This window comes from Notolabrus celidotus, chromosome 17, assembly GCF_009762535.1.
Source record: "Notolabrus celidotus isolate fNotCel1 chromosome 17, fNotCel1.pri, whole genome shotgun sequence".
Taxonomy (NCBI): Eukaryota; Metazoa; Chordata; class Actinopteri; order Labriformes; family Labridae; genus Notolabrus; species Notolabrus celidotus.
This window is the reverse complement of record NC_048288.1, coordinates 31095868-31117767: the sequence shown is the minus strand read 5'-3', so window position 1 is coordinate 31117767 and position 21900 is coordinate 31095868. Positions and strand designations below refer to the sequence as shown.

The following is a 21900-nucleotide window of genomic DNA, read 5'->3' as shown; positions in this document are numbered from 1 at the left end:
GTCTCATGATTGATCTGTTAAACATGGAGGAACAACACGCTCCACATGGATGGTTTGCGGCTCTAAACCCTGCGACACGTGTTTTCATCACTTCACCCAAAAACCTGGTTGTATTTCTTTAGTCCATGACACAGGTAAGACTCTAGTCTGGGCTTCTGGTCTACAGGTGTGACTGAAAGCAAAAGGCAGGAGGAGAGAGGAGGAGTGTTGCTTTGAACGGAGGAGGAGTGAGGGTGAAAGATGATCTGCTGAAACCGCTTATAAAGGTCAGAGGTCAGGAGGGGTCAGGGAGAAGCGAGCTGATTGGTTGACGTACCGACGGAGGTGGGCATCTCGCCCCACTGCAGCACCACGTCTTTGGTGATGCGTCCGTAGGTGTTGACGTAGACGCCTTCGTCCTCGTAGCACAGCAGCATCTCCATGCCGTCCGTCTTGGGCAGAACCACGATGGCGTGCGGGGTCACCTGACCCTGAATCTGCCGGGGCGACACACGGGAGGGGGGAAGGGGTGGATGGGGGGGGGCAGGGGATTAGGAGCTGACGTAAACCTACAGGGGGGGGTCTGGACCACCCGTAACCCCTTCCCGCCCCCCCTCCCACCCTGAGAGAGGAGAAACTGCTGCAACAATAGAGTCCCCCGCTCCTCAGCCACGCAATCGCCATGGAAACAGACACAGCACAGCGTGATTCATGACTGCCAGGAGCAACGTGAGGCGGCTGCTATGGATACTTTCTCCCTCCAGGGTCCATGTCTTACTGTAACCAGACCAGGGTTAGAGGAGGACACACGCTCACCCATCACATCACTCATGACATCACTCATGACATCACTCATGACATCACTCATGACATCACTCATGACATCACTCCATCATTCATTATTCACTTATTCATAACGAGTGATGTGGTGCTATATAAATAAAGATTGATTGATTGCAGTGTTGTAGTCACCAAACCTCGAGTCTGAGTCGAGTCCAGAGTCCTCAGTGTTCGAGTCCAAGTCCGTGTCGAGACCGCGTCGAGTCCGCGCTGAGTCCGCGTTGAGTCCGCGTTGAGTCCTCATTATTTGAGTCTGAGTCGAGTCCCAAGTCCTCAGTGTTTTAGTCCAAGTCCGTGTCGAGACCGCGTCGAGTCCGCGTTGAGTCCGCGTTGAGTCCTCATTATTTGAGTCCGAGTCGAGTCTGAGTCGAGTCCCGAGTCCTCAGTGTTCGAGTCTGAGTCGAGTCTGCTTCGAGTCCGTGCCGAGTCCGAGTCGAGTCTGCTTCGAGTCCGCGCCGAGTATTTGAGTCCGAGCCCAGTCCGAATCGAGTCAGAATCGAGTCCGCTTCGAGTCCGCATCAAGTCCTCATTATTTGAGTCCCAGTCCAAGTCGAGTCCTCATTGGTAATATCATTTATATCCAAACTAATGACTGACAGTGTGGGACCTTTTGGATGTGTAGGACAGGGGGTCCCAAAGTGTGGGTTGGGACCCCCTGGGGGGTCGCGAGACACAAAAGGGGGGACGTTAGATCTCTTCCAGAATGTTACTGTTTTTTAAGTTATCTAAAAATAGTAAATTTTACCCGTTATAATAAAAAAAGGAAGTGCATTCTGGGAAAAACAGGACGGGTGGTAACTCTAGCTGGTAGAGTCTTTTAATCCTGGCAGACGTCACGTGAACATTCATGCAGGCCAACGCTCGTGTCAGCCCTCGCTCTGAACTGAACACATTTTATGAAATATACAAAATCTAACATGAACATTAAAAAAGTCTGTATCAATATATCAGCCAGAGTCAGGGTCCAAGTCTGAGTCATCAGTGCTCGAGTCCAAGTCGAGTCACGAGTCCTGCAAAACGGGACTCGAGTACTACAACACTGATTGATTGATTGATTGATTGATTGATTGATTGATTGATTGATTGATTGATTGATTGATTGATTGATTGATTGATTGAAAGCACTAAGTCAGAGGTTTACTCTTTCACTGGTTAACTTTTATAAATCTCACATTCACGTCTTCACTCTCTCACTCGTCCATCTCACAGAGCACCAAGTTCTCTCTCTCTCTCTTTCATTCATCACTTTCTGAACACTTTAAATCAATCACTCACACACATATTAAAACAAATAATCAAAGAGTGATTAGTTTGATTATTCACACACACACACACACACACACACACACACACACACACACACACACACACACACTCAAACACTTAGACTAACATGTGAGGGGATGTAGATGTCGTAAGGGTTGCCAGAGTCCACGTCGATGACATGGAAGCCGACACTGGAGCCGTAGATGACCTTTAACCTCTGTCCCTCTTCCACAGTCAGGTCGACCAGCAGGGGGCGATGCTGCAGGTCGGTGAACGACTGAAAGACAGAGAGAACACCCAACACAGCATCAGCACTTTTACCCAACTCCGTCACTTAACTCTCATGTCTAGTCCTCTTACCTTGAAGGCCATAAACTTGTGGTATGGTTTAGGCGCCCAGGCGTAGATCTCCACCGAGTTCTTCAGAGCAATCACCAAAAATTTGATCCTCTCGTACTTTACTGAAGGAGGGGAGAGGAGCGGTATGAAACAGTCAAGATCGATTAAAGATTCAAGATGGAAATAAATGAAATCTTCATTTTTACATCTCATGGCGGACTTTTCATGGAAGAATTTTTGGGTCCCCATATTTACGTCCTCATAAACCACATTAACCAATTCTTCTTACCGACTTTATAATGCACACAGCCCTCCAGCTCCCCGACAGTGATCCAGCCCTGCTTCTTTTCCACCTCAGGGTCGTTGTGTAATATCCTGTTCCTCAGCCAAGACAGGTAGTAAACACGCAGCTTGTTCTTCTTCCCTGATTCAGAGAGAAATCAGAGGAATAAATATCTCTTTTATTTTACTGGTTTGACATTTAACTCCTTTAAGACACTCGCTTTGATGATGGAAGTGTTATTAGCAAAGTGTACTCATGGTTTTAAAAGAAAGAGTGATAGTTTTGGAGCTTGAATGTTCCTCAGTGTGAAAACTTGATGTGTTATCAGTCTACAGTTGTGATTAAACGGGGCTTGGTTTTGGGATGTGGTTGCATCTAACCCAACATGAGGAAGTCTCGGCTGGAGAAGGTTTTCCAAAACAGTTTGACCAAGTTTGAACTCAAGCTCCTTATCTTGGGGGAAGTAGAACCTCTAAACTCTTAAGTTTCTTGAGTCCAGATTGATAAACACCGACCTGAGATGGTGACCAGGACGTTGAGTCCCTCCAGGACGTCCATCTGTTGGAAGCGCCGTCGATTTATCAAGTTATAAACTTTTCCTTGTCCGCTTCGATCCAGCAACATCAGACCGTTCTCCGTCCCCACCAGCAGGTTCACCCCTGCACAGACACACACACAGATGTTTGGTTTGGTTTTCACATCACAACATTATTATTGTGAATCGTCATTGTGGTGACGGTCTAACCCCAGAGAGCGGCGCAGAGGATCTCAGAGTTGAAGCGTTTCTTGTATTTGCGGATCTCGGGCGTGTCGCTGTGAGGTCTGATGTTGGTCGGGTTCACGTTGACGACAGAGATCTTCCTGGCCTCGTTGAGCCTTGCCTGCTCTTGCTCCTGCTTCATCAGCTCATCTGCAAACAGTGCTGCGGCAAAGCAACACAGTCAATACCACAACAAAGCAAGGTGCATGCATAATTTATGGGATTTGTGATATAAATATTTCAAGGTTGGAGACAGATTTGCCACAGCTTTGGTGTGCCATGCCCCTCTTTATCCTTCTCCTTTATCTTCTATTTGACACTAAACGTGGACCAAAATCTACAAACTGAACATCCTGCTGTTTTAAAGAAACTTGAAAGGTCTTCATTTTTGAAGCAACTTCTGACCAAAACGTACCTGACGCAGAGATATCATCGTCATCTGTTGGCGAGGTCCCGTACACCCTCGGGTCAACAAACGGCGTGAAGGAAGACTTGGAGCCTCCGCTGCCTCCCATCCCGTACTGCAGATCACAGAAACACAGGAGACAGTCAGTCACAGGTTAGTCTGGTGGACTGTTAGTTCTGGGGTTACAGGTAACTGTTTGAATAAAGGAAACGTTGAAGTCAGTGAAGTATATAATTCTAAAAGAGTTCAGGACTCTGACACAGAGCTCACAAACTCATTCTTCCTTTCATTCTTTCATAACTGGTCTTGGGGCGCTGGTGACCTAGCGCTCTAAGCGCCCCACATACAGAGGCTGTAGTCCTCGTTGCAGAGGTTGCAAATCCTGGCCAGGACTATTTGCTGCATATCGTCCCCTGCCTTCTGCTCCCCACGTTTCCTGTCTTTCTTCAGCTGTCTTATCAATAAAGCCAAAAAAACTCTGCTTGTCTTTAGAAACTGTGTTGATGAAAAAATGGTTTATGTGGTTTATGAGGACATAAACCCGTTTCCATGCCATTATGGGGACCCACTTCAGAATTGGGACCCAAAACTTGAAGTGTACCTGATTCAGAACCATCCTAATATTTTCAGTGAAGTCCTTTAGTAGTCTACATTAGTTTATTCATTACCCACGATGCACGTTCAACCAAGTCTTTAAGTTCTAACGTGAAGCTGCTTTATTTTACCCGGTCAGCATTATTTCATCTCCGTAACATCTCTCGCCTGCGTCCGTCTCTCTCCCCCAACATACATCCATTCTGGTTCACACCCTGGTCACCTCCCGCCTAGATTATTGCAACTCCCTTCTTTTTGGTTTACCAGACAAATCCAGAAACTTCAACTGGTTCAAAACTCTGCTGCCCGCATCCTCACCAGAACTCCCTCCACCAGTCACATCACACCTGTCCTGCTGCAGCTCCACTGGCTTCCCATCAAATACTGCATCATCTTTAAGATTCTGTTCTCACCTACAAGGCCATCAACAACGGAGCTCCTCAGGACCTCATTGACCTCCTCCATACAAAATTACCCACCCCTAGTCTCAGGTCCTCCTCTTCCACCCAACTCACCCTCCCACCTGCTCGCTTGACCACCATGGGGTCCAGAGCCTTCAGCCGCTCGGCCCCCCCACCTCTGGAACTCTCAAAGTCCACCTCTCCCACCACCTTCAAATCCCGCCTAAAACTCACCTTTTCCATCAAGCATACTCACTCTAATCCTTCTCCTTGGACTGGAATGACTTCCCCTCCCCCTTTCATTTTTCTAGTATTGTATTCTTTATTCTAATGTCTGTATTTATTTACTGTTGAGTGTTGCTTTTATTATTGCTATGTTGTAAGGTGACCTTGGGTGTCCAGAAAGGCGTCTATAAATAAAGATTAAATAAAATAAATTATTATTTCTACACGTCTGAATCGTGACTGCAGTTGTTTTGCAGAGATGGAATGTGTACACATAATTTAGTCACCATCAAATCTCTCATCAACAAATCAAACTGAAGAAATCAAACTAAAAACAAGACAAGCAGTGACAGACGAGGTCGCAGCAGCTCAGCTTGCAGCCCCCATATTTTGTATTTTTGTAGCTTCGATCAGAACTGAAACTTCTACCTCTCAGTGTTTCCTTTATCTCTCAGCTACCTGTGTTATCAGTTTGAGGTGGACTTCCAGGATCACACTCTGGAACGCTGAGAGACACAGGGGTTAAAAGAGAGGGATCAAATGGATGGAGCGGGGGGGGAGGAATAATAAATCCAGTTGGTTCCATGTGTGGGGAAAGCCCGGGAGTCAAAGCAGGACGGGTCTGAGTTCAGCAGGGCAGGAAATTAAAGAAGCCACATGTTGTTGCTTTTTATTTTCATGCTTAGAATTTCAATTCCTTTAAATGTTATTCCTCCAGGACGCAGAGAAGTGAGGGCCTGGAAGTTACAGAGGAAAAGAAGTGGTCTCTTTGTTTGGGACTGACCAGCAGGGGGCGAAGTCTGAGAAAGGAACCCTACATCTCACTCAGTTTCCTCAGAAGTTTAAGGTCTCAATCTTTAGTTTCAAGTCTTCTTCATCACAGTGAGGTGCTCTTTTTGTAAATCATGATCATATATAAAGTTTAAAGGATGATGAAGAAGAAGAAGATGCAACCTGAGAACTCTCGACTTGTATTGGTGAGTACAGATCATTACTTTGTTGGTCTGGTCAGCATTAGCTAGCCTTTAAGCTCCTCCCTCTTGTCCAAATATGGTCACTCTTCAAATCAGACTTCAGGAAGGAAGAGAATCTGATCGCTCTCCATTGGTGGCTTCTGTTAATGTCCTGCCCTGCTAAAGGACTTGGTTCAGGTCTGTGGGCAGGTGGGGTGTACAGGGTGTACAGGGTGTACAGGGTGTACAGGTGGACAGGTGATGGGGTGTCAGGATCAGGTGTTGGGGGGGATTTCGGGGGGCTGACAGTGGGGTGCAGCTCCACCTACTTGGGCCCCAGAGGTGTCGCCAGGGGAGACCAGAGGGGAGGTGCTTTGCTGCAACAAATCGGGGAGATTGGCGTGGCCGGAGAACAGATTAGCCATGCCGGGGAAACCGTTGCTGGCGGTAGAGCTCCGCCTCCGTTCTCTATGTTTCTGGAAAGAGAGAGAGAGGGGGCGGGGCTACTGTGCAGCGAAGCCGGAGTGTTTGTTTCTGTGGCTGTGCTGAGGGGGCCGGTTTGGGACTGAACCCAGGGGCCCAGGAAGTACTCCCTCACACAGTTTATACAAACACACACACACACACACACACAAACACACACCATGACTTCCTGCATGAATATGGAGCTTTTGTGATTTGCTAACTGCGTGCTCGACCCTATCTTTGATCTGTTTTTAAGCCGCTCTTGTACGATGTGAACTCTTTGATTGCAGCCTGTCTGGTTATTTGTCGTGTTTGCACTGATGCCTAAACATAAATAATGTTTCTTATGAATTAATTAAGTTCTTTGAATTGAAACGATTCTTGTTTAGGCCTTTTTTTGCCACAAGTAACCTCTTTATTCTCCATTTTGACCTGACACGCTTTTTAATAAGGGACGGACAGAGCACTGTGACTTTAATCCAAAATATATCAAAATAAAATATTCAATAAATATATGCACAAAGCCTCGGGACATTTTATTGTTCAGGCAGAAAATATGCCGTCCAGAATTTTCATGATTAATTGATTAAATAATATTTAAAGCCGAAATGTAAAGACTTATGTTGTTGCAGCTTCAAACATGTGAATAGTTCCTACTTTTCTAAATCATCTAACGACAGTTATCTGAATATATTTTGCTGTTTTTTTTGCTTGTCAGACAAAACAAGAAATCTGAACAGATGTGGAGCTGGATTTGGAAAACAGTGATGAACAGTCACCATTTGGGACTTTGGAATGTTAGCGTCCAGAAAAGAGTAAATAGCTGAGACTTCTTTGAGATTGTGTCTTGTTTGTGTAGAATTTCTTGTAAGACCTTATTGGACAATGCTGTGGCTGAAACACTACAACAATTCAAACTCTTGGAAGGTTACATTTCAGACATGCTTCTAATAAAGTATATTTCATTGAAACCGGCCCAACCCCTTAAATTTGAATCTTAAATTGAGAAGCTACACAGCAAATTCTACTCTGTTGTACATGGCTATCCAATGGTGCTTGTCATGTTTTCTATAAATGTTGGGGAGTTCACGCTAATTATGAGTTGATGAAACTGAATACAGATGAATTAAAGGGGGAGTTGTGTTAAAACAAAAGACAACAACTGAGAAACAAAAATGGGATCTTTGCTAGTCGGCATCAGAATTACTAGAATGTTAAATGATTGAGTATTATTTTTAAAGAGCTGAAATGTTGGTCATATGTCGTGTCTAAGCTGTAGTGCCACCACCCACCACTAGTCAGGGCTCTGGTTAATCACTACTGTCATACTATGCTCTACTACCTGGATGTAAACAAGCACAGGTGAAAGACTTCATCTCGTAGCACGGCGTGGTTTGTCCGTATGTTGAGCTAGTAAATGGAGATAAAGTTGTATGTAGGCTGTGTCTGGTTAAACTGACATATAACCACTCCACCAGAGACATGAGGAACCAGCACAGGTATGAGGACGCTAACCTGCAGGGGGTAGTAGCTCTGCAAGCTGTTAGCCACACTCTGCTAATTAATCTGACATAGTTTATTTACAGACTCTGAGATGTCGTGTTGAATAAATGTGGCTGTTTTCTGAGAGTTTTCATAGCTTTGAACAAGTTACGACTAGTCAGTTAGTCACTATTAAAGTTACTGTTTTAACGACAGGGAAATTAGCAGCTTTAAAACATCCTTAGAGCTAGCTTGGTTAGCAAGCTGTGTCTGATAATTATGGAGATGCTTCTCTTGATCAGCCAAAAATAGAGTTTGGAGGATATGTTTGCAATGCAATAAGGAACCAGCACAGGTATGAGGACGTTAACTTGCAGGCGGTAGTAGCTCTGCAAGCTGTTAGCCATACTCTGCTAATAAATCTGACATTGTTTATTTACAGCCTCTGAGATGTCGTGTTCAGTTGTGTGGATTAATGAGACTGCTTTCTGAGAGTTTTCATATCAGCAAAAAAAAGCCTTTGGAGGACATGTTTGTGATGCAATGAGGAACCAGCCCAGGCATGAGGTGGTGCTAGCTCTGCAAGCTGTAGCCACACTCAGCAAACCATCATGCCTGACTGTTTTCTTACTTTTAGATCAGTCAGTAGTCGGATTTGAAATCTCTTTTGCTGTGTTTTAATGTAAAGCCAAATCAAAACATACCGAACATGATCCGACTCAAAGCTCCCGTCTCTGTTCATCACACTCACTCACAGCAGAACAAAAGCAGGAAGCAGCCGAGCATGCAGAGCTGGTGAATGAGCGCCTGAGCACAGTGCTGCTTTCTGTTGAGTCAGCGAGGCTGCAGCTAGAGGTCAAAGGTCAAAAACAGAGAGGCGGCTCACCTCACGCATCATCAGGGTGCTGTCCTTGGAGCTGTTTGCGTACGAGTCGTCGTGGGAGTCGTTGTGTCCTCCCATCATGCCGAAGGCCTCGTTGGGACCTTGACTCGCAGCCGGCCTGAAGGAGAGATGTTTAAACGTTCATCTTTTTAAAGTCGCTCGCGTTCTTTATGGAAACACTTCCACTGTGGGTAAGGAAACACTACTCACATGATACGTGGTATATCACTGACAGCCACCGTGCCGTCACTAGCCCCGCCCTCTCCCTCCTCGTCCTCGCTGCTGTGAGAGTCCTCGCTGGACGATGAGTAGTCCGTCACTTTGACGGGCGGGCGGCTGGTTTCCTCACCCTGTCGCAGCTCCCTCAGCTCTTTGGCCAGAGCCGTCAGATCCTGGAGGACGGCAGAACGAGCGAGAGAGTCACAAAACAACTCCAACGTTTATTTACCCATTGAATAAAAAGATCAATCTGAAGGTCTGGGGAGCTCGATTCCTCTCCAACGTCTGGATGACAGAGTTGTTGAGTAAAGGCAGCATGTTAAAGTGTTAAAAGTGTTCATATTCTTACTTTACATGTATCATAAGGCCTAAAGTCCAAAGAAACAGCTTTAACATCACTCTAATCATATCTTAAAGAGCTTATAGTGACCTATAACCCCTCTAGAACACTATGCTCCCAACATGCAGGCCTGCTCATGGTACCTAAAGTCTCTAAAAGTAGTATGGGAGGTCGAGCCTTCAGTTATCAGGCCCCTCTCCTTTGGAATCATCTACCAGTCAGGGTCCGGGAGGCAGACACCCTCTCTACTTTTAAGAGTAGGCTTCAAACTTTCCTTTTTGATAAAGCTTATAGTTAGAGCTGGATCAGGCTTGGACCAGCTCTTAGTTATGCTGCTATAGGCTTAGACTGACACACTGGGATCCTGTCTTTCCCTCTCTCTCCTCTCTCTGCCTGTCTCTCACTTTAACTCTTCCTGTCCCATTAAAGTTACTAACCATAGACCTTTCTGGAGTCCCTGAGCTCCCTTGTCTCGTAGGTTCCTCTGGATCTCTGCTGTAGATTCCTTTTTTGAGTCTGTTATTCATCCTTTCTTTCTTTCCTTCCTTCCAGCTTTCTTTCCTTCTTTATTTCATTCCTTCGTTCTTTCCTTCTTTCTTCCTTCCTTACTTTCATTCCTTCCTCCTTTCTTTCTTTCTTTCTTTCTCTCTCTCTTCCTTCCTTTCCTTCTGTCCTTCTTTCACCATTTCTTCTCCTCTTTTTCTTTCTTCTGGTCTCCCTCTCTTCTCTCTTTTCTTAGACCTTTCTGGAGTCCCTGAGCTCCCTTGTCTCGTAGGTTCCTCTGGATCTCTGCTGCTGTGGACGTGGTCCAGACTCCAGCTGCTACAACTACTACTATCCGTCTCCCCACTATCATCTCTCTCTCTCTTCATCTCCCTCTATCCCTCTCTCCAACACGGTCTCAGCAGATGTGTGTCTAACATGAGTCTGGTCCTGCTGGAGGTTTCTGCCTGTTAAAGGAAGTTTGTCCTTGCCACTGTAACTTGCTAAATGCTGCAAAGTGCTCTGCTCATGGTGGATTAAGATGAGATCAGACTGAGTCCTGTCTGGAAGATGGGACTGGATCTGATCCAGTCTTGATGTTGGGTCTTTGTTAATAATAGAACATAGAGTCCGGTCTACAGTCTTGCTCATTTTCCCTTGTTGTGTTTGTTTGGCTTCAATCGTGTGAAGTGTTGCATGTTCAGAAACTGGAGGAAAGATTTGATGCAGGCGTTGATAAAAGTCTCAGGCAGAGGAGGAAATAAAAGGTAGAACTCTCGGCTGCACAATGCAAGCTGTTAGTACGATCCGTCTGCAGAGTGAGGAGGGCAGCGAGCAGCGGGGCAGTGCAGGAGGAAGAGGGTCAATCATGCCTCAGTGCAGGAAGGCCAAGGGTCAAAGGTCACGTTTAAATTCAGCATCTGTGTCATCTCACAGTTTGGTGCATGTGAGAGGATAAGAACAGAGAGGTGGTGGAAGGAGGAGGAGGAGGAGTGTGGAGGGGGGTTATCTTACCAAATCCTCCTGATGACAGAGAGAGGAAAGAGAAAGAGAGAGAGTGTAGAGATGAAACATGAGAGCAGAGACGTCTGAGGGGATTCTAATGAGATGAGAGGAGGACTGAATCCTGCAGTAACCCGTTAATTAACAGCTTTAACGATTTAACAAGAGAACAAACACGACGTTCAGTCAGTTCATCTCATCACAACGAGGAGAAGTACGGGCGAGAGAGTGAATGAGAGAGGAGGGTTTACACAGAGACTCTTTGTGGAGCACCGAGGTAAAGACCGGCTCATAACCAAACCAGAACCAGCCAAGACTTCAGACCCTCCGGTGGGTCCAGTCCCAGTCGGTTATGGTGCGTTCAATGACTCTTGTGTTAGTGTTTGTTACGTTTCCTCTCACCGTTCCTCCTCTACTCTGATGATCTGAAGCTGCTGGAGCCTCATTGGTCGACAGAGCTGTCAATCATGACGTCACATCCTGTCCTTTCAGCATCAAATAACTAATAAAAACTAAACTTCTCAGATAAATAAACACTGACATAAATCAATGTGAGAAGAAATAACACTTCTATGTAGGCTTTTAAAAAATATATTTATTTTAATATTCTATAGTTGTATTTATATTTAACTCTCCTATTTGTATTATCTTATCACTTTTTATTTATATTTTAGTGCTTTTATTTATTTTGAACTTTTTTCTCTTTTTTATTGTCTTAAGTTTTTATGTTTTATATTTCATTTACTTATTTCTTAGTTATTTGCTTTTGTTTTTTATTTATATTTATTTTATTGCAATTGGTGCGCATTGGTCTCTACTTAGTCTCGACTTCTATATACATTTCTGCTTCATGTTGAGTCAGGATATTTTAGATTTTTATTTATATTCAATTTTGTATTATTTAATTTTATTATTATCAATTTTACTTTACCATAGATTAATGTATTATTATTATTATACATTCTTTTTATTTTATAGTTATTTAGTTAGTTAGTAAAATCTATAGTTATTTTATTATTATTTTATTTTTATAGATTTTATTGTATTATCATATATTGTTATATGTATTTTAGTAAAATTAATTATATTTTATTTTATATATTTTTATTATTATTATTTTAAATAATTTTCTATAATTCTTATATATTATTTTATTATTATATATATATTTATTATTTTATTGTATTATTGTCAATTATCTTTAGTCTAGATTAATTGTATTATTATTTCATTATAATCAATTTTATGTTATTTCATATGTATTTTATAATTATTTTTCTTTGATGTATTTTGTTATTTAATATTTATTTAATTATTATTTTTTAAATTGCTTATAAGCACTTTTAATCACATTTGATTTGTTTGAAAGGTGACCTATAAATAAAGTTTGATTGATTGAATGATTTGATCCATGTCTGTCTGTCTACATAAAGGAGGCGGGGTTTATGACCTATGCTGCAGTCAGTCAGAAGGGGGAGCTCTAAATGTTTCACTGAGCTCTATCCAGCCTACATTCACGTGTTGGCCGACCTTATAGAGAAGCATGACATGCACTTTGACAGCCAATCACAGTAAAGCAGTCCGTCTGAAGATCGTCAGCATGCGCTCATCGGTGCAGCAGGTAAAGTGCTCATTCAGTGCTCTACGTGATCTGATTCTACGGTGGCTGGGAAGTGCAATGCAAATTTGGGTTGCACATCCCATCCACCGTAGAGTTGTGATTCACAAACATTGTTTGTAAGACGTCCATGAACCAGCAGACTCAGTGAATGAACAGGTGAGGGTGTGAGACAGAGAGAGAGAGAGAAACACTGACCTCGTCTACAGCTTTCTTATAGCTCTGAAGGAAGATGAGAGGAGCGATGGAGGGAAGGATGAGAGAAGAGAGAGTGAGAATGAACGGCAGCATGGTTAGTTCAGAGAGAAGAAGAAGAACGTCTGTCAGAGAGCGTGAGTGTTTGTATTTCCTGCTGCATGCTGTCACTGCAGCAGAGCGCTTTGATTCACCAACACAGAGGAGAAACATCACGTCTCCAGGAACACTTTGTCATTTTCACAAGAATAAAATCAGCACTTCATCCTTAAACATCAGATCAATAAACATCTTAAATCTGGATTAGAATTACTGATGCATTTAAGTGTTCTTCAGGAGGTAAAGATGGAGCTCGTGTGTATGTGTGTGTGTGTGTGTGTGTGTGTGTGTGTGTGTGTGTACTCACTGCAGGCCTGCTGGGTCGTGTCACCTCTCTGCCGTCATCTTTGGTCTCGTGGGAAGAAACTGACGAGCCTTCGGTCTTAATGCCTGAATTACCTGAAGACACAAACACACACGAGAAGAGGGGAGAAAACTTTTACAACAACGTGTCGTGAAGCTGAAATCTGGAAAGTGAGGACATGTTTGGAAAGAAGGGACACTGAGGAGAGAAAGAAGTATGAATAAAGGGGGAAATGTTTGGAAGTAATGCACATTTCAGGGGAGGTTTAGGTTTAGGTTGTTGAGGACATCTATCATTTATCTTTGTGGGATATTAATGATGTCTCCTGATGAGTTTAGGTCTCTGATATTCCAAATGAAGCCACAGTGGAAAAGGACATCTTGACAGTTTCTGAAAGTATCACGATATGTTCTTACATACTTACACTAAAAAGTTTAAGTGTTGTAAAAAAGGGAATTATGTCTTCGACTGGAGTCACCCTCCGATGCATAGGACTTAGATTTGGGGGGTTTTTTTGGTAATAGTGTGGCTATTGCTGATATTTCTGTCATATATACATTCTTATTTATTTATTATTTTTTTTAAGATATATTTTTGGCCAATTTTGCCTTTATTGTATAGGACAGCTGAAGAGAGACAGGAAATGTGGGGAGTGGGGAGCGGGGGAAGAAATGCAGGAGATGGTCTCGGCCGGGAATCGAACCGGCGACCCCTTTGACGAGGACTGTAGCCTCTGTATGTGCAGCGCTTAGACCGCTAGCCCACCAGCGTCCCTATTCATTTTTAGTTACTATTATTATTCTGTTACTGATATAATAACTACTATCAATATTACTTATTAATCTCTTATCTGTTTTTGAAGATACCCTAGCTTGGATGGTGGAATATTTATTTATTCTATTTTTTGTTCTATTTATTTCTGTCTTAATCTGAATGTTTGACCAACAATTGTTTCCAATAATCTTTCTACTGTAAAGAGCACTGTTACTGTTTTGTTTCTTTTGTTAAAATGTGAAAAATCAATAAAAATCTTTAAAAATAAAAAATGAAAAAAAGTTGAAGTGTAGACGTCCTGGAAAGTGTTGATGTACAGTATATGTTGGACGTCTCTTTATCTGTCATCAACTAACTCTACATAAAGAATGTAGTACATTCTTAGTCTGAGTAGTATCCACCAATCAGGTGTCAGCAGGAAAAAGTCTGTATGGAGAGCAACAGCAGGTGTTCTAGAATTCTGACATCATCAAAGACAGAATTCCGGAATTCTGTCTTTGATGATGTCAGAATTCTGTCTTTGATGATGTCAGAATTCTGTCTTTGATGATGTCAGAATTCTGAGAACAAATGGAACATTCCATGAAGAAGGTCAGAGCTAAAGAAACATCAGTGTCTCTAATCCTCTTTCATAGACCTCCATTCAACAAACACACATTGTAGACGTAGTTTTCTTCTCCTCTTGAGGACAGACCTGACAAAGCTTGACTTTGGACTTTGGACTAATCTGCATCATGATGTTGTTATTTCAGCAAACTGAAGACCCGTTAATTACAAGAACATCACAAGAACATCAGTTTCTGTTTCAGGTTCATACCGCTGAAGGAAGACAGAGTGAAGGGAAGCTTCTGTGTGACTTCTCTTTACAGTGAAACTGAGACTCAGTAGAAACAGATGAATGTGCGCTCCTCTGAGGATGTACACACGGTCACTTCTCAACTTGCTAATTTCACAGTGATCAATGAAGAGGACAGAAGAGGAAGTCTTGGCTGGAAGTTGTTGATCGCTAACCGCTAGCTGCACTGGAATGCTAATGATCGCACGTCTCACTTTATCTGCTGAGTGTACGTCGAGTAACGCTCGGGGACTTAAAAGCGCTCTCACACACAGGAAGTACAAATGTTTGAGTGTGTGTGTGAGTGTGTGTATGTGTGTGTGTGTGTGTGTGCACCTCGCTCATTGGAGCCTCCCTGGGAGCTCGGGGTGCTGGAGCTGGAGGAGCTGCCGCTGCTTGTCCTCTTCAGGGGCGTCTCCATGGAAACGTCCGTCCTCCGCAGGTCGGGGTTGCTACGGCAACACAAACACAGACAGCGCTGTCTCATTCATGCGGGAAAAACTGTCGAAATCCTGCTGAACTAAAAAAAACATCACACCTGCGTTTCCACAGCTCCACATCGGAGCAGTGTGTGTGTGTGTGTGTGAGTCTTTTTTTGAGTATGTGTGTGTATGTGTGTGTGTATGTGTGTGTGACAGCCAGGATTGTATAAGGTGCACTCCATCAGTGTGTGTGTGTAAGAAAAACCTAAACTGGATCATTTCTGCACTAAAGTTTTAGGACCATCAGAGAAAAATGAAATGGAAGAGGCAAAAAAAAAAAGACTGAAAATAGAGCCGGAAGGACTCCTAATGTCAATCTGTGTGTGTGTGGTGATTTGTGTGTGTGGTGATTTGTGTGTGTGTGTGTGTGTGTGTGTGTGTGTACCTGGCCCGTATAAGGTGAGCTCCAGCCCGGGGTCCCAGGCCGGGTCCATTTCCAGGAGAGTGCTTCCTGACTAAAGCAGGAGAGATGGAGGTCGTCCTCTGAGGGACCTGCAAACACACCACATAGAGTCCCAACACAGAGTCAAAAACCTCCATCACACACTCTCTGACAACATCAGAGGACATGGATGGAATGGAAGACATCAAACTCCCTTTATGATAAGTCCCCATCCTGGTAGAGACTCTATAAAAACACAGATGACATTGCTACTCCCCCAAAAGTGAAGCTAAAAAAAGCTCCCCTACTGTCTATCTGCAGTGTAGTTATAAAGTCTGTCCATGTTAACAGAAGGGACACAGAGCAAGCTGATGACTATCAAATAAATGTTTCTCAAGCAGGGTTTCTGTCGTCATAGTTCGGTCTTATCACGCTGGTTTATGTCCAAGTGTTCATGTTCCTGAGAAGTTTAGTTTGAGGTAGAGATTTGAAGCTAGAAGAGGAGTATTAAACAGGAAAGAGGGTAGGGGCAATTATTTAGAATTTTGACTTTTTTGGGGGGGCAATTCTGAGACAAAAGCCAGAAAAAACCAGAAGTCTGACTGTGATCTTTGAATTCTGACTTTGATCTTAGTATTGTGAGTCTGCTTCTAACCCACAGAAGAATCTGGGACGCAGTGGACTGGACCCACCTGAGGGAGCTCTGACTCAGGTACGGTTCTCAGTAAGTTTATCATGTGTTTTGTTTTGGGGTAAGGGGCGGGACGTCAGTGGGGCAGTTGATCTCTAATACCTCTTTCCAACCAACGTGAACCGGGTTGTATTTCCGGGCTGGTGCTTGCGCTGGTTCGGAGCTGGTTGAACTCACGAACCAACCCGTCATCGGTTTGAAAAGCCACGTCATGATGTCACTTCTGCATGACTGCCAACACTTCAGTGCTACTCGTCGTGCTTTACATGGATGGTGACTTCACGCCCCTGTCACTCGCCCCTGACCCAAGTAGTTCACGATTCGGGAGCCGGTTCACTCACAGTCGAAACTACCTGAAACTACCTCGGTGGAAAAGGGGTACAAGTTCACAAGATGTCAGTTCCTGTTGCGGTGATATTGTGGCTTCACTTTTGTACAACTGGAGGAGATGGAGACACCATCCTCCATCTTTATATACTTGCAGTGGTTCCTACCTGATTCTGTAAAAATGTGGTGTTGCATTGAGGTTCTTTATCTTATGATCAATATTTCTTAAAGCTGGCCTTTTTTCTTTAGGACAGACAATTTCACATTTCCAGTTTTCAGGAACACTAAAATACATTTTTGGAACTAGTATTATTTTCCTCTTATGGATGACTACGTTTTCCAGTTATCAAATCTTCTTCCAACACACCTGAGCCTGAACCTGCACGCTCATAACTCTGTTTTCTCTATCTAAGCACAAAGTAAACAGGTCATAAATCATGTCAGGTTGATTCCTTCACAAAAAGTGAACTTTTGGTACAAAAAGTTGAGTTTTTTTTTTTTCCAAATCAACACCATGAAATATCTTTCCCCTTTCAGCAATTTGTTGCGTTTGTACTGAGAGTAAAAGAAATCATCTGTTCTAACACTGAGACATAAACTCCTCCATCAGGAGAGCTTCAGAGGAGAAACTACACACACTTCAGAGGAGGAAACAAAGAACAGAACCCAGACGAAGAGAAGCTTCAAGCTAAAGGAGTCGACACACAAACACACACACACACACGGGGACAAACACACACACACACACACACACACGGGGACAAACACACACAGGTGACGGCATGCAGAGACCTTGGGGGGCATGTCGTCGTCTTGCCGCAGCCACGAGCTGCGGTCCAGCTTGTCGAGGGGGGGCGCCAGGCGGGAGAGGGGCGGGGGAGGAGGGGTGTCGGAGGTGGGGTCAGAGTTCTGCCGGGGCATGGGAGGCCGGGAGGGGGAGGGCGACGCCGAGGAGGAGGAGGAGACGCCGTGAGGGTCGTACAGAGACTGGGAGCCTGACAGACCGTGACTCTTCACCTGTACCAGGTGGGCCATCTGCACACACACACACACACACACACACACGCACACACACGCGCACACACGCACGCACACACGCACACACACACGCACACACACACACACACACACACACACACAAGCAGGAAACAAGCAAGGGTTCAAGGAGGAAGAGCAGGATCAGGATTTGGGTTGATACATCGTGATGATGAGCAGGGATGCAGGTCAGGAGGAGGAGGAGGAGGAGTGATGAAGAGGTGAGAGAGAAGGAGAGGAGATAAGAGACGGCTTCCTCAGGGTGCGTTCACTAAAGCCCCGTTCAGAAACTGGTCTTTAGTCCTGGTCTTTAGTCCGGGTGGAAACGCTGACCTGGACCCTGACTGCTCTCTGTGCAGGACGTCTAGAACTAAAGTCCCTGACTTCATCTGTTGGACCTGTTACCCTCCGACAGACTGTCCTCTCTATAAAGACTGTCCACTCCTTAAAGACTGTCCTCTCCTTAAAGACTGTCCTCTCCTTAAAGACTGTCCTCTCCTTAAAGACTGTCCTCTCCTCTCCCTAAAGACCGTCCTCCCCTTACAGACTGTCCTCTCCTTAAAGACCGTCCTCCCCTTACAGACTGTCCCCTCCTTAAAGATTGTCCTCTCCTTAAAGACTGTCCACTCCTTAAAGACTGTCCACTCCTTAAAGACTGTCCTTGCCTTAAAGACTGTCCTCTCGTTAAAGACTGTCCTCTACTTAAAGACTGTCCTCTCCTTAAAGACTGTCCTCTCCTTAAAGACCATCCTCTCCTTACAGACTGTCCCCTCCTTAAAGACTGTCCTCTCCTTACAGACTGTCCCCTCCTTAAAGACTGTCCTCTCCTTAAAGACTGTCCACTCCTTAAAGACTGTCCTCGCCTTAAAGACTGTCCTCTCCTTAAAGACTGTCCCCTCCTTAAAGACCGTCCTCTCCTGACAAACTGTCCCCTCCTTAAAGACTGTCCTCTCCTTACAGACTGTCCTCGCCTTAAAGACTGTCCTCTCCTTAAAGACTGTCCACTCCTTAAAGACTGTCCTCGCCTTAAAGACTGTCCTCTCCTTAAAGACTGTCCTCTCCTGTCCTCTCCTTACAGTCTGTCCTCTACTTAAGGACTGTCCTCTCCTTAAAGACTGTCCTCTCCTTAAAGACTGTCCACTCCTTGAAGACTGTCCTCGCCTTAAAGACTGTCCTCGCCTTAAAGACTGTCCTCTACTTAAGGACTGTCCTCTACTTAAAGACTGTCCTCTCCTCTCCTTAAAGACTGTCCTCTTCTTAAAGACTGTCCTCTCCTCTCCTTAAAGACTGTCCTCTCCTCTCCTTAAAGACTGTCCTCTCCTCTCCTTTAAGACTGTCCTCTTCTTAAAGACTGTCCTCTCCTCTCCTTAAAGACTGTCCTCTTCTTAAAGACTGTCCTCTCCTCTCCTTTAAGACTGTCCTCTTCTTAAAGACTGTCCTCTCCTTACAGTCTGTCCTCTACTTAAAGACTGTCCTCTCCTTAAAGACTGTCCTCTTCTTGAAGACTGTCCTCTCCTCTCCTTAAAGACTGTCCTCTCCTCTCCTTAAAGACTGTCCTCTTCTTAAAGACTGTCCTCTCCTCTCCTTTAAGACTGTCCTCTTCTTAAAGACTGTCCTCTCCTTACAGTCTGTCCTCTCCTCAAAGACTGTCCTCTCCTGTCCTCTCCTTAAAGACTGTCCTCTCCTTAAAGACTGTCCTCTCCTCACACCCTGAGGGACGTAAGGTCAGCTCCTCACACACACACACCAACGTGAAGACATAGCTCACACACCTGTGGCTCTACAGAGCGATGCATGGGCGGCGTCCGGGCCTGCTGGATTCCTCCACTGCTGAACGACTCGGAGCGCGGCGGCAGAGACGGGTCCGAGATCCGGTTTGAGACTTTATGCTGCAACGCAGGAGAAGTCTGTCTGTTCATCTTATAATGCTCGTCCACCTGACACACACACACACACACACACAAACACACACATCAGACCACAGTCACTCACAGCATGCAGTGAGGTGTGTACAGAGTGGTTATAAACTGATGTGCCTCTCGTGTGTCAGTGTGTGATATCATAGACACTGCTATAACCACATGTTACCCCTAACATGTTGTTCTCTTGTACTTTTTACCTTGTAAAGCATGTTGTTGTTTATAAATGTGCTTCATGGGAACATTTCTGTTCTTGAATTAATTTTAAAAAGCTGCAAAATCCAGAGAGGAGATCATCCGCCTTTAGAGGAACATTCTGTGTGTGATGGAAATATTTCTACCTCTGAAGGGAAATCCTGGGAGGCTGAGGTGAGGGTAGACCTCTGTGTGTGTGTGTGTGTGTGTGTGTGTGTGTGTGTGTGTGTGTGTGTGTGTGTGTGTGTGTCCGTCCACAGAGAGACGGACTGATTTAGCTGCAGCTGCCCTACATCAGTCCACCAGCTGCCACCAGGGGGCAGGCCTGGAGATCTGCCCTAAATGTGTGTGTGTACACCTGGGAGGGGTTCTTACAGCTGTGTGTGTGTGTGTGTGTGTGTGTGTGTGTGTGTGTGTGTGTGTGTGTGTGTGTGTGTGTGTGTCTCTGTGTGTGTCTCTGTGTGTGTGTGCATGCTTCTAACCCTGATTTATTGTGATAAGAAAACCAGCAGAGTATAAAAGAGGACTGTTGTGACCTGCCGTCACTTCTTCAGAAACACACACTGGTGTTACGTTTCTGAACATTTCACACAACATGTTGAGTTTCGAGGTCACTAAGTGGATGAAAGGTCAAAGGTCACACACACTGAGCATCCTGAAGGCACATGAAAGTGAGAATGTCCGTCTGTTAAGTGTGTTAAGGTAAATAAATCTCACAAACATTTTGAAGTTTTTAAAAGTTAGAGATTCGATCCTCTCCCACAGAAACATGCAATAAAACAGCCACTCTCAACCTGCAGGAACAAACTACAGTCTGAAGGCGTTTATCAACCAGAGGAACTTTACCCCTGAACTACGTGCGTTTCGACCGGTGGACCCAGGGTCTAAATTTAGTTCAGGGGTAGATAATCTCCCCCCTAAAAAGCCTGCTAGGGGGGGTAGTACTCTCCAAAGGTCCCGGGGCTTTCTTATCTTTTTTGTATGTGTGTGTACTTTTCAAAAGAAGAAGCTGTGATTCTCTTGATTTAGCAGCTTGTAACAGTAGTCTTCTTCAGCCCACCGTGAATGCGTCTCTCCTCCCGGTGTTCCGGTTTTAAAAGTGACCCTGTAAACTGGAGACCTTCAGCTGAACGTGTCAGTGTTTGTGGAGTTTACACAGCTGTTGAAACACAGAGGGAGTTCCTGGGAATGCAAACTAGTTTAGTTTTTATTAAGATTTCAAAATATCCTCATCAGGTATTTAATGATGGTCTAAAGACGTTTATGAGGGATGCATCCGGCTGAGAGTCTCCAGTTAACAGGGTCGCTGTTTAAACCGAAACACCGTCCGATCTCTGCCACGGCTTTTTGAGTTCAAAAGGATTTTAAAGCCGTGTTGAAACGTCTTTGCTACTCGCGCTTATCTCCTCTCACGTGTTGATTCATTCATTGCTTTTTCCATTTTTTAACCGCAGGCGCAACATTTTCACTTTTTTCATGTTCTTCTAATTTTGGAGCACAATTTCAAATTTCAGGAAAATGTATTTTTTCGACAGGCTCCGGGTCAACTTTTTTGTCATTTTTTTTTTTTCAAATTTTTTTTGTCAAATTAATTTTTTTCAATTTTTTTTTTTTTTTGAAAAAAAAAATTTGAAAAAAATTAATTTGACAAAAAAATTTGAAAAAAAAAAATTACAAACTTTTTTTTCAACATTTTTTTTTCAAAAAAAAAAAAAAAAAAATTTTCTTCCAATTTTTTTTTTTGCTTTGGGGGGGATTTTTTTTTGTCAAATTATTCCAAAAACCATTCCCAGTCATTGTTTGTCCATCTGTGATTCACTTGATTTCTCTTTCTTTCATTAGTTTCTATTTGTTCTATCTTTTTTGTATGTGTGTGTACTTTTCAAAAGAAGAAGCTGTGATTCTCTTGATTTAGCAGCTTGTAACAGTAGTCTTCTCTCAGCCCACCGTGAATGCGTCTCTCCTCCCGGTGTTCCGGTTTTAAAAGTGACCCTGTAAACTGGAGACCTTCAGCTGAACGTGTCAGTGTTTGTGGAGTTTACACAGCTGTTGAAACACAGAGGGAGTTCCTGGGAATGCAAACTAGTTTAGTTTTATTAAGATTTCAAAATATCCTCATCAGAT

The 21900-nt window shown here is 44.0% G+C and overlaps 1 protein-coding gene across 9 annotated transcripts in view; it reads right to left on the bottom strand.

Annotated features, from left to right (window-relative positions):
- The window catches only part of tnikb (TRAF2 and NCK interacting kinase b), a 72772-nt gene that overhangs the window by 10865 nt on the left and 40007 nt on the right, over positions 1 to 21900 (bottom strand). Inside the window, exons 17-31 of one of the 9 annotated variants that reach the window (XM_034706468.1) lie at positions 19435 to 19599; positions 17420 to 17662; positions 15613 to 15719; positions 15082 to 15197; positions 13140 to 13231; positions 12737 to 12760; positions 9087 to 9268; positions 8880 to 8994; positions 3883 to 3988; positions 3453 to 3629; positions 3223 to 3366; positions 2714 to 2848; positions 2446 to 2546; positions 2213 to 2362; positions 317 to 476 (exon numbers count right to left, since the gene is read on the bottom strand). In XM_034706468.1, coding sequence (XP_034562359.1) covers positions 317 to 476; positions 2213 to 2362; positions 2446 to 2546; positions 2714 to 2848; positions 3223 to 3366; positions 3453 to 3629; positions 3883 to 3988; positions 8880 to 8994; positions 9087 to 9268; positions 12737 to 12760; positions 13140 to 13231; positions 15082 to 15197; positions 15613 to 15719; positions 17420 to 17662; positions 19435 to 19599 — 2017 coding nt within the window. The remainder of the gene's footprint in view (positions 1 to 316; positions 477 to 2212; positions 2363 to 2445; positions 2547 to 2713; positions 2849 to 3222; positions 3367 to 3452; positions 3630 to 3882; positions 3989 to 8879; positions 8995 to 9086; positions 9269 to 12736; positions 12761 to 13139; positions 13232 to 15081; positions 15198 to 15612; positions 15720 to 17419; positions 17663 to 19434; positions 19600 to 21900) is intronic. The other 8 variants (XM_034706469.1, XM_034706472.1, XM_034706476.1 and 5 more) reach the window with 8 other exon arrangements.